This window comes from Labrus bergylta, chromosome 14 (genome assembly GCF_963930695.1).
Source record: "Labrus bergylta chromosome 14, fLabBer1.1, whole genome shotgun sequence".
NCBI lineage: Eukaryota > Metazoa > Chordata > Actinopteri > Labriformes > Labridae > Labrus > Labrus bergylta.
Genome location: NC_089208.1, coordinates 24141537 through 24154586, shown reverse-complemented (window position 1 = coordinate 24154586; position 13050 = coordinate 24141537). Strand labels below are relative to the sequence as shown.

The 13050-nt window shown below is 40.8% G+C and overlaps 1 protein-coding gene across 1 annotated transcript in view; it reads left to right on the top strand.

Annotated features, from left to right (window-relative positions):
* cxadr (CXADR Ig-like cell adhesion molecule) overlaps window positions 1-13050 on the top strand; it is a 52634-nt gene that overhangs the window by 24161 nt on the left and 15423 nt on the right. The window contains exon 2 of the mRNA XM_020631208.3: window positions 7281-7450. Within this exon, the coding sequence (XP_020486864.1) occupies window positions 7281-7450 (170 nt within the window). The remainder of the gene's footprint in view (window positions 1-7280; window positions 7451-13050) is intronic.

Below are 13050 nucleotides of genomic sequence, written 5' to 3'. Positions count from 1 at the left end.
TGTCAAACTGTCTCCTGGTTTCAGGGTTTATTGTTGTCTGCTGAAGCGGCTCCTTACAGCACACAGCTTAACCTCATGTCTGCCTTGAAGACCTCTGACAAACTCTTCTGAGTAAATGGTATCCATGCTTTGAAATCCATGTACGTACATGTCACTGAGAAACTAATCTCTTGTGGCTGCAAACAAGAGCTACAATAGGCTCATGGATTGGTCAGGCCAGTGTTAGCTCATTGCACATATATTTGTAGCTCTATAAATGTCAGCAGATAAGAAACAAGGAACTGCAGCATAGATATGCCAGCCTAGGTTTAAAGTGATTAAGCAACACTGTCCCCATCACATACACAAGAGAGCAAGGCGACTGTTTCAACTGTTTATGTTGCACTAAAACTTGATGGCGTCAATGAATGCAGCAACGATAATAAAGTTAAGACATTATACTTCTTTTGGAGGGATCACACAGTGAAAAATGCTGCAGAAAAAGCAAGTCTGTCTGCATTTTCTTTGCTTCAGCGTCAGAAACATTACAGGTTATATTCTTACCTACTTAACAGCTCTGTAAAATTGCAAAGAAACAAGTGTGGAACAGAAGGGCATGTATAAGTACATACACATGCGACAAAAGTAAGCTCTCATTCTCCAAACATTGTTAACAAAAAAATCAATTGATGTTAATCATCAGCACTAACTGTAAGTGGCAGCTCAGCTGGCAGCCCCCTCGCCATACATGATATTATCCTGAAACACTTTTAATTAAAATTTTAACAGTTCTCCTTACATAATGTCCTTGGTTGAAGTAGAACAACAATAGGAGACCTCTGCAGATAATTGTGCTCCTGGTCAGCAGCAAAAAGTAACCTATAAAAAAAACCATGCTTTGCTACAAAAGAAAAAAAAGCAGCTAATGTTAGTAGCTCGACTAGCAGCACCTCCTAATGTGTCTTCTCCAGATGGTTGGAGGCATGCAGACCGCTTTATGAAATCTTTTCACTTGTTTAAATGATCTTCCAGTGCTTGTTAATAAACCATATACTAAAGTTGAATTCATAAAATGTCCACCTTTATCAGCAGTCTTTCATTCTCAGCATAGTCTACTGAAACTGCTTGTATTATTAAGTTATTTATATTGAATATTGCCCTGCCCAAAAACTGGCTTTGGCTACACTAAAGACATAACATGCTTCAGTTTTATAAGTTGTTGCTAAAGTGCAGGTGAAATCAATAAATGACTTGAGAGTTATCATTTGTCAAAAAAGACACTTGTCCAACTTTCATCGTTGCCATTGATGAATTTTATTTTTAATTGACAATAGCATCTATCAGTTCCTCTTTTCATCAGTATGATAAGGTCTGTTAAAACCAAGTCAGTGTCTCTTTTTAATGTGTACATGGCTATTTATAGAGACGCTTCACTATGACAGGGTTGAGCTCCCGTTTGTTGACTTTCATAATGCTTTTCTTGAGCAGCGAGGTAACGTTAACTTTCCTTTTCATTACTCGCTATTCTGTCCTCACCTACTTAACCTCTCTCTCTCTACCCCTCATGCCGTCTCTTAAGCACCACGGCAACCTTCTCCAAGGGATTGGTTGCCAGGAGACAGGATTCGCTCCCCATTGTATGCCGACAAAGGTGGAGAGAGGGTGGGTGGGTGTAGGGGGTTACAATCAGCAGGACGGGGGAGAATTGGAAGTCTAGAGGGACTGGCACCACACAATCAGGGGTGTGTTAGTGAAGAGGAGGACAGGCAGGCGGGAATGAAGAGGAGTAAGAGTAGGAGGGGGAATGAACGGGAGTGGGGGGTATTGGGTGGAGCACGCTGACACCCTAAATTCCTCGTGTTCATTCCCGGTCACCCAGATAACCACGCTGGGATGTGCTGTGTCAAACAGTGTGGTGGAGACTAGAGGGAATGAGACACTCACAGAGACACAAGCAGCCGTGAATGGTTATTAAGACAGCGTTTTTAATTAGCCAGTAGGCCTCCAACCCACACTGCTTTGCTCCCCTACCATGCAGATATGACATGTTAAAAAGGAATGCACTCACAGTTAAGAATAAAACACAGAGTTAATGATCTGTTACAGGGTTAAATAATTGATTGTGGATAAAAACATTGCATAGTCGCAAGAAGTTATACAGAGAGTGAATAAAAAGTATAAATAAGTTAAAATGCTTAAATATCAGTTTTATGTTAAAAGAAAAGGTTAAAGATGCTGAAATATTTAATAGACATGATTTAGTTCATTCTTTATTGTTAAAAGTAAGATTTGTTGACATGTATCTGTGATCTACTGACTTGTCTGAGTTAGATTATCTGGGAGCGATTGCTTTTGTCTCCGCCCACATACCAGGAGAAATCGCTGTGTTTTCCTCATTACACTAAACGCTCTTGATGAGGAAACACAACTGAATCACTCTCGTGATTATTTCTCTCCTTATTCAGGGGTGTAACACAGACACACAAACGTACACACACAGAGCTGGACACACATTCAGCAGACAGTGCGCTCAAAAAAATAGTGTGTCTGGTGTCCATGCATGGCTGCATTTACCTACAGTCCATTTTTCATGGTTTCCTTAGACTGTAATGATTGTCTCAGTTATCATCCCATTACAGTACCTTCAAGGAAGAAGGCCAGTTTACTTTAGCTCTGCTGCCATTACTCTAAATAAAGACTGACGGTCACACCAAATAAGGCAGTCATTATGTGGAGCGCTGTCTCACCAAAGCAGACTTTGAGCTCAGTGAAGTCATTTCTGCTCTGAGTCACATGCGAGTGAGTTCACACACTGTGTACAGTATTCGTTGAAAGCTGAAAGTTATAGATTAACTCTGAGCTGCCCTTTTTTCAAGCACACTAACAGGCTTGTTTGTGTGTTATTTCACTATGAGTGGCTAGTGGTTATGGCCAAAAACAGCATCAATTATTGTGTCTATTCAAACCAACCGTTTCGGTTAGTTTTGTAAAGGGTTGTTATTTTTGTAATAAATGTAATGAAAACCAGTTTTCTTAATCATGGTTTCGCTGTGAGTAACGTTGTCCGACATGTACTCAAAATGTTGTGCCAAAGGTCAAACAGTTTCGGTTTTGACTTAGAGCTTTGGTGAACTTTGATGGTTTCTTTACACTTTACAGATACTTTAAATTAAATTTATGTGAGGGTTTTATGTGGATCAATCAGTTTTACGTCCTGTAATCTTTATCTTTTTTCCCCCCTGACGTTACATTGTTGTTTAGATGTGACCGGGCTCAGCTGGACACATAATCTTTATCTCCTGTCTTCCTGTGCTTACAGAGCACGTTCATTTCACTTTTCATTAAAATGATTAAAATGATGGCTTGTATGTCCATTATCATGATTTGCATTTTGTGGAAAGGACGGCCATCTGGATGTTTGTACACCAAGTGTAAAAATGTTTCACTGCCCCCCCCCAACCCCCACCCGCCCCCCCTTTACACACGACGGCTGCAGATAATGATCATCCATAAAATTATACCTCTGCGACATGTTTTTAATTGATCTAAGTGAAATCTTTGCTGACAGTTTAATGCTTCGATTTTAAAGCATGTAGCTAGTTTGCATATTTCTCTATAACATTCATGATAACGACAAAGTGAGCAATAATCAGAGCTGCCTAATCAGGACCGTGTGTCGTTTGATACACTCGAACAGAAATCCCATTGTTCCAATTGAAAATCTGATCACAGTCCCTGTAACATTAAACATCAGAGCATTACTTTCTGTCCCATCTGAGCGAATTAATTGACATTTTCTCTTTCATTGGAAAATCAAATCTTTGCATGTGTGCAATTAAAAATGTACACAACGCTGAGCGACCTCCACCTCAGCGGCAAGGAAGTGAGGACAACGGGAACGCGAGGAATACAAATCCTTCCTGCATCTTATCCCATCTCCCCTTATCCCATATTAATTTTTTTTACATAACAATGAGCAAGGTCTTTTACCTGCTTTTAGTAAAGCATCTTGAGATAACATTGGCGCTATACAGATAAAGATTGATTGGCACTTATAAACATAATAACATTATTAATGTTGTACCCTTAAATCAGAGTGGAGAAAGTGCTGCAGTATATATACACATTTTCTGTCAGCTATACTATTTCAACTTGCAGTGTTTGGTTAAAGCCAGCTTATAAATTCCTGCCTGATGATTTCATCTGGAGTTGACCTTAAAAGTACTCTCATTGTGTTTTTGTTCCTCTTGTCACCTGAGCCACCAGACAGGCGAGTTCATAAGTAAACCAGTGGAAGAGATGACATCCTGAAATGTAGCTTTTTTTTCCTCTATTCGTGCACTGCTGAATAAAAGAGGCCTGTGGCTGAGCAGTTATTCAAACAAATGCTTCCTAAAGCCTCTGCGGTCCGTCATTTATTTAACAGGTACATCAGACAGTCAGAGAAACCCATCCCCGAGACATACAGTTCCAGCTGAGTACTTTTCTTTTTCTCCCAGAATGCAATTTTCCTCCGCTCTCTATCCAAACAACTTTGAAAAATGGCCCTGCTTCTTGAAGTGCTTGATGAATTGACACTGCTTTTCATCATGCAGATGCCAAGCTGTGTTTACTGTTCTGACAGTGATGGACACATATCTCAGTTCTCTCTATATTTCCCCCCGTCTCCGGTGCCTCTGCTGGAGGCAACGAATCGCTCCCATCAAGGGTGTCTGTCAGAATCTGTGGGCTGAAACGACCAGCTGCAGCACCGGAAGCCTGGGAATAAAAACTATGCTTTTGCTTTGCAACCGTATCAAATGTTTACAGGCTGTGAGCTTCAACAATAGTGGGTGTGACTGAGACGGTCACTCCTCTATGTCTGTGTGTGTGAAAGCTGCCGTTGTGTCTTTTCAATCAGCTACCTACCACAGCCCAGAGGGAAGTCAGGTTCCTCAACCTGTAGATCACAGCCTCCTCACCCTGAGAAGCAGGTCCAGAAGGTTTCCTCATACAGTCAGCTGGTTACATCCTCTTTGTCACAAAAATCCAATCCCAACAAGAAGCATAGTTGAAGCTGCATACTTGATTTTCTTTACTGTTTCCTTAAATTACTGCATGCTACTGATGTTCTGCAGAATGCCGTCTCTCGTATCTGCTGTCCTGGTAACCTGTATGCATTTTGCCTAGCAGGTATGCATTTCAAATCAACGCACACAATTGTTGCTAATTGTCACTCTTAAGTACGCAAAACACCTTGTGACGTCGATCATTTGTGCAGTAAAAATGGCAAGAGGCAGGATTCATTGGATAACATCCTACATGTCAAAGATGAACAGCTGAGCCAATCATAGCACAGGATTGTCCTCACACACATTGTAAGCAGGGTTGAATAATGGGAAAGTAGCTGAGCTGACATTATAGTTCCAAATTTTAATGGCAACAGACTTGACGTTTATTTTACTCCTCCTGTTCTCTCTCCTCACTCTCTCTGGCTGGTTATTCAAGGAAGGACCGTTCTTTGAACTCCTTTACAAAGTAAACAGCATGAGGGGTGAAAAGTTCAGATTGTATTGTTTGTCTGATGTTTCTCATATTTGCACACCAGCTTGCTAGTTTTATTCTACTGAATGGATCATGACATGCCAGGCTAAAAAAAAAAAGCAAAAATTGCAAGTCTGACCTCCCAGACATGCAATCTGCACAGTCCGACGTAGGCATACATAACTGGGGATCCACGCTGTAATTTTTTGTATGATATTCACGTTCACATTTAAATTGGTGTATTGCCAAGCGCTGGGAATTGAATGGGGATTAAAGTCCAACAAAAATGCAAATACTAGCTGTATATTCAGGTAACCCCAGAGTGAGAAAAACATAAAAGATGCCTGTTGGCACTAGATGTTATGAGAGAGAGATGTGTTTTGTGGATGATGGTTTCCTTTCCCAGAGAACTGACGAGGCTTGGAGAGAATTGAGTCTGATGGCAACAGGAGGAGGAAAGCTTTTAGCAAACCTTTCTACTCTCATTCTGGATGTCCTTGTCTTTTTTCACTGAAGTGCAGACTGGGAAATACACTCCAGCTTTGTGGCCAAATCAAAGTCCAATATTGTGCCAACCCTGAGCCCACATATGTTCCAAATATATTATTTTTTATCATACGTCTGAACTTAAGTACATGTGAAGACACTTCATTCTCCATATAGGTAGTGTCCAGTTGGGTTGGACTATAAGAATGTTTCTGAGTTTAAAGGGTGATTTCAGCTGTGTGGGAGTACAACAAACAAAGCGCATTGTGAACAGTAGTTTAAACACTCTCTTTGTCTTTTATGGAAACCTGTAATAAAAAAGAAACCTTTCCTGGAAGAGAAGGAGGTTAAGTGTTTACAGTTGCAGTGTTTGGCCCGCTGTTTCAACAATTATCTTTGCACATTAGAGTCTGCTCCATCTGTCAGTGAAAAGCAGGTAAATGAGATGCAGATGTAGCCGAAGACAATTCTCTTTCATTATGAGCACAACATTTCCCTTACATGTGTTTGGTGTCGTTTGTGCGCTGTGATAAGTGTAACACATTTGCAGCGCCTTTTAGCAGCAGCATATTGTGGTGATTTCTCTCTTTTTAAAAGCTGTTCTCCCTCCCCGCTCGCCGAGTGGAAGGTGGCAAGCTGTCAGAAGGATTTTAATGTGTCGAGGCAGCATGTGACAACTCCATTCTCTATGGACTGTGTTCCTCGCCGCGGCTTAAATCTCTCACTGAATGGAGAATCTTAACCCAGTTGATGTCACCAGGAATTTATGTTTATTCGTTTCTAAGAATAAATGCTGAAGAATCTGCTCTAGTTTGGTGATGGGCTGCATTTTCTCTTTATCATTATTACCATACCTTCAACAAGACTGCCTTCTGCTCTTTTAGTCTTACACTTTGAGATTTACATCATGTATATTTAACACAAGTTACTTATCAGACAAGATGTAGCCATATTTCTTTTATGAGTGACACATTTCCTGTATCAAAACATTGGACAGTGGCTCCTGTAAAGTAAGTCGCTACAACATTTTGCAATTTGTGGTCTTCTGTCGGACACAATGTTTAAAAAATGAACATTGTCATACACCTAAAAATTGTAGTAAACATGTGATGTTTTAAGCAATTATTTATCACAGCACTTCTTTCAGAAGGATTGTTGTCTTGTGTGTTTTAGTGCAGGTTGTTCTCTCTGCAGCTCCCTGACGTTCGGCTTGTTAAGTTTCAAGATGAACAAACTAATATGAATGAGAAAAACACTTACAACACTCTCTCTCTCTTTATGTCTCTGTGCAGGTTTGACCTCTGGTCTGGACATTACATCTACAGGGCCGACGTCTATAGAGAAGGCCAGTGGTCAGAGTGTGAAGCTGGACTGTCAGTTTGCTCTGGCCGCTGATGACGCTGGCCCGCTGGACATCGAATGGAGCATATTATCCTCCGACAACCAGAAAGAGGACAAAGTGGTACGTCTAAATGTTCCCTTGCCAACATTGAAAATACACTTTTATTCAAAGATAGCATATGAAAGTACATTTAACAGTTATGTGATCTCTGCCCGACTTTAATATAGCACACACATTAATCTGTGTTCATAGAATTTAAGCTTTGTTCTTGTCTTTTTGTTCATAGTTGATGGAATATTTTTCAGCTTGATCCTCTGTTTTTAGCTTTAGCTTTAGATATTCTTTCATTGCCAGACAATGCGTCAAAAACTGAAATTATGTTGAAAGACTTTGATTATCCTCAATTATTTTAGTGTGTGTGTACGTATGTGTTGTTTGATAGTAATCAGCTATGTTGTGATTTTGCTGCAAAAGTTTGGTACGTTGTGCAAGAGGAGAAATTTTTAATCCAAGAATACTGTGGACGTACACACCACAACAGCCAATGAAGTTTTTTGCTTGAATGCATAGCATTTTCATCAAAATGACACTTGATTGATTCCTGACCTTACAACTGAGGTTTCGGTGCGCCAGTGTCCTGGTGGTTGGTGTGCATGCCCTGTGTACCTGTGGTCCTTAGGGCGGGTGGCCTAGGTAGGGGTCCAATCTGTGGCTTCTTTCCGGCATGTCATTCCCCACTCTCTCGCTCTCTGTCTCTCTCCCCCCTATTTCTGCCCTGTCCACTGTCTCTCCAATTAAGGCATAAAAAGCCCCCAAAAACACCTTAAAAAAACAAAACTGAAACTAACAATGTTATCTGCAGCTCAGCTCACAGCCCCTCCTAACACCATGTCCTATGAAAAGCTTCAAAAGAAACACAGATTTTTAACATGAAACGGTTTTATTGATTTTTTTTTAACTTGTTTTATGTACTAAGTCTGTTTGTTTTTCGAGAGGAGGGTACCTCTGTGTATACAGTTATTAGGCTACAGGTAGAAACCTTTTAAACAATAAAGGAAAACTGAGCTAACTTCATTTGAGCAGCTCGGCTCAGAGAATCTCCTGAAGTCCTGAGTCTGCTGAAGACTGACAGAGAAACTTTAATTTAAAAAAAAGAAGAAAAATCGCTTCAAAAACTATATTCAGTAGGTCAACTAAGTCAGAATACTCGCCAGTTTCAACATATTGCAAAGCACTGTTTGCAAGAGGTGAAATCCAATACACCCACTGAGCTAGGTGTGAGTGTATTCTCGAGCTGTTGCAGTGTAACACAGGAAGAGTGGAGTAAAAAAGACAAATGAAATTAGAGCCACATGTACCTCTATTGAGCATTTGTTCCCTGCACTGCTCTCACAGTCACACAGTGGGAGGGATGGGAGCTCTCTGTATCGCAGCCAGAGTCTTTCTTTTCCAGCATGGCCCTCAGCCATGGAAAAGGAGGACTGCACCACTCTACAGGATCTCCTCGTTCCCTCAGGCGGTTCATAGCCTCAGAGTCAGATTCTTGCCACAGATAGTGGTGTGGTCCTCCCCCATGGTTCTCTACTCCCCCATCTCCCACTTGTCATAAAGCCTTTCCATCCTTCTCCTCCACTCTTTTTCACCCGTATCCTTTACTTTTTCTCTGGCCAAATGTTAGAAATAGGTCACAGGCTCATCATTAGTCTTCTTTGTTTCTGTCATCCACACACTGTCCTTTCTGACCACATAGCCAACCAGCCGTCCTCTCACCCAGGTCAACCTACTCCAATTATCTCCATCTATTTCTCCCTCTGACCACTTTGTTTTTACACTGACACGTACATACTGCAGAAGGGAAGAAAGGGAGTTGGAATATCTTAAATTGTTGTTATTTAGCAGCAACAAAAAGTGTGAAGTTAAACTTTCAATCTAAAGCAGTTTTCACATATGCACTCTTGAAAATATCTAGATAATTTCAGGAGGACTGCTCTGGAGATTCTCCTGACCTGGTTTTTCACATATGCTCTTCACAGCAGGAGACTATCCCTGTCAGACGGCAGGGGGGACGGGGGGTCTCCTGAGGGAAGACATGAGGTATAAAAAAAAGTAGAAGTAGTGGACGAAGTAAGAGAGTCCGCTAAATGATGCTATAATGAGAATATTTGCCTTTAAATCAATGCTACGTGTAGTTGAACAGAATCATAATAGGAACGAAAGAGCGGAGAAGCACATACTGATGAAGAGAAAACATGCAGCCGGCTAATCACATGGAGGAAGAGCGTAGCGGTTGCGTGCAGACACTCTATGCTGTCTATCAATAAGTCACAGGATATAAACGTCACCACCCTTTCCTACGGACTCGAGGTGAACTCTCCTGACCATATCCTGCTGCGTTCTCACGTCAGGTCACTGGAACTTTCTGTGGAAAAATACTAGAAAAAAATTCAGCTGTTTGCGTTCACATGCAGCTCCTTTCATTAGTTTTCTGCGAGTGTGAAAGCCATAAAAGAGGCACAACTAAAAGAAAATCAGGAAAAGTTTTTTGATTGTGCATGTTGAGAAATGTAAAGTAAATCTTCTCGTTATTCGTCTCCACTTGCCTGGCCCTAATACTTGTCTGTATATCAATGATGCAACACGGATTAAGGGAATTCAGCTTGGGTGGTTCCCTACTCGGGCCTCTTCTCTCTCTTCAATGATTGCAGCTGTAGAAATATATCAAATGTCGTCTGCTTCTACAGTTTGTTGTCTTTATTACATGACATTTTGCTGAGTTCTGTCCACACGCCCATGAATTATGCCAGACCTTTGTTGGGAATTTAAACAGACCAGACATCTCTCTCTGAACGTATTTGTTCTCCTTGACCTATCACATTTATTCTCTATATTCAAACAGGCTCACATTAGTATAGCCTTTAACCAGTATGAATCATGGTCAGAGTAAATTCTCTGTAATTAGCTGCATGTTAATTCAAAGGGGCTGCTTTAATATATGTGACAGTGTTAAATGGGATTAGGCCGATCTGCCAGGACCAGAGCTACGAGGTCAGGCAAGCAAATGAGAATGAGGGCTTAAGTGTATAGCCAGAGGCTCCGAAATGCTCAGAAAGCATGGAGGACCTCTGCTCCCTTGGCCCGAGATGAGAAAATTCTGTCTGCTGAAGGAACAACCAAGATCAGATAAAAACTTTTAACCAGGGAACTGGGCTGGGGGATCAGTCAGCAGGGTCATGTAAGTGGGAACTTGAAGCCCTGTTTGTGCAAGCCAAGAGATGGGTGGTGTGGTGTGCATAACATCTATGGTTATGCAGTGTGTTGTTAAAAAGGTGCTGATAGGGGCGCGCTGGTGGCGCAATGGTTAGGGCGCGTGTCACATGTATTGAGACTCTCGTCTCGAGCAGGAGGCCCGGGTTCGCTTCCACCCGTGGCCCCCTTCCGCATATCATTCCCCACTCTCTCTCTCCCTGGTTTCCGACTCTATCCACTGTCCTATCTCTGCATTAAAGGCACGAAAAGCCCAAAAATATATCTTTAAAAAAAAAAAAAGTGCTGATACACTTCTGATATTCGTCTATGAAACAATGTATTCTCCAACCAACAGCAAATGTAGTAAACTGTGGTTACAAAAACACAAATAATTCTGTATTCCTGGAGTGATAAAGAAGCAAACATTCACAGGTTTTCTCTTCATGCTCTCAGCATCTGTGTAACATCAAAAGTCACTGCATTTCACATGAACATGCTGAGCCCAACCGGGTCGGCTGTGGCTCAGTTGGTAGAGTAGGTCGTCTTTTAACTGGAAGGTTTGGGGGTTCGATCCCCAGCTCCTGCAGCCACATGTCCGATGTGTCCTTGGGCAAGACACTTAACTGCTAAATTGCTCCCGCTGCTTAATCGGCGGTGTATGAATGTGTGTGAATGTATTAGTTACTTCTGATGGTCTCTTTACTCAGCAGCCTCTACCATCAGTGTGTGAATGTGTAGGTGTGACATGAAGTGTAAAAGCACTTTGTGTAGTCAAAGGACTAGAAAAGGGTTATACAAGCTCAAGTCCATTTACCATTTTATATGCCAGCTAACACATTTTCAACAGCATGCAGCAGCTCTAGGATACAAAAAACCTCATGAAATTGAAATACCGTAATCTTGACAAATGCAACTATTAAACCTGGCAAGGACAATACAATGACCTTACACAAATGTGAAATGACTAAAACTCACATGAATAGCTACACACTGTGTAAAGTGCAGCAAACTGGGATAATGTGTGTATTCCCAGGATTAATTACACAGACATAGAGAAATACTGAAATTTCTGGAAATGGAAAAGTGCGTTTGTGAAGAGCGCTTTAGTAAAGCTATGAGAAGTGCTGCAAATGAAGTACGTAAAATAAAAGATTGCAGCTCTTTCACGATAAACCCTACATTATCCTCTAGGGGAAGATATCTAACCAGTATATATCACTCGGTCAAGAATATTTAAATAAGGTTTAATAAAAAAGTATGACTACTGGACCATCGAAAAGGTAAAAAAAAAAAAAAGCTTAGTCAGGCTAGCAGAAAGCGCAGCCTGCCCCTTTAAGGTAAAGGTGCTTGCTTCAAAGCCTAGAGAACTCTTTCAAATTGACTATTTCCAGCTAATAATAAAGCTCAACAACATCACAATTCTTCACAATGAACCTTCACTTTTAACATTTTATTCATGCTTATGAACTGTATATTCTATCTGTGTTTCCTTTGCATTGATGCAATCAACTGTAATGCCACAGGAAAGTGATAATCTGTTCTGTCAAGTATCTGTTGGGAAATATGGCCTCCTTCATCTGACACAGATCCAGGGCACATCATCAGAGCCTTTTTGAGGGTGGGGAAGCATAGCTAATACATGTTGCTTTGTTGGTATTGAATGAGAGATGCCAGTCATGCCTACAGTAACAGTCATTTGCATTTTGCTCTCACTGCCAGGCTACAGAGCGGAAAGGAGGGTGTGCCCCTGAGTGTTAACCACCACTGTTGGAACAATGAAGAAAACAATTATGAAAACAGAATCTGAATGGTGTGAATAGAAAAGGAAAAACACATAGCTCTATCCCATTTGATATAAAGTGTATCTTTTGTCCTTGAATGCAGCAGCAGAGCCGTTTGTTTACTCATGATTTTGCTGCAGGAATGTGTGCGTGTTGAGAAATAATGGGAGGATTTTAGAGGTAAAGTCATGACACTGTTTGCTGAAATTGGAGTTTTTGTTTGTATCTGAGTGATGATCATGAATCCTTATCAGCAGGTGTCTTTGTTGGAAGGACACTTCATCCTTATTCTTGTGGTTATTATTTTTTGACCTTGCAATCAGGGTTGGCTCAATTAAAGACACAGTTCTGCATTTTTCAAAACCCGATAATCCTGATCACGTCATTTAAAGAATAAGTCTCAGAGCTCCCCAAAACAAGTGTGTGAAGTGTCTTGTTCTAAATCCACTCTGATCCTTTATTTGATCATGCCTATAAACCCCTCTATTTCAGCCCTGCTCAGAACAGACTGTCAAAGGCACTATTCAGATTGCAATATGTCATTAAAACTACTGATGCCACGTTTTTCAAAGCAAATATTTACTTCTTTTTTTTTTTTTAATTATTCATTTCCTTATCAGGAAATATTGTTGTCTTGTCTTTAAACCAAATAATAGAAAAGTATCAGTAGTGGTATCAATAATGGTATGAATA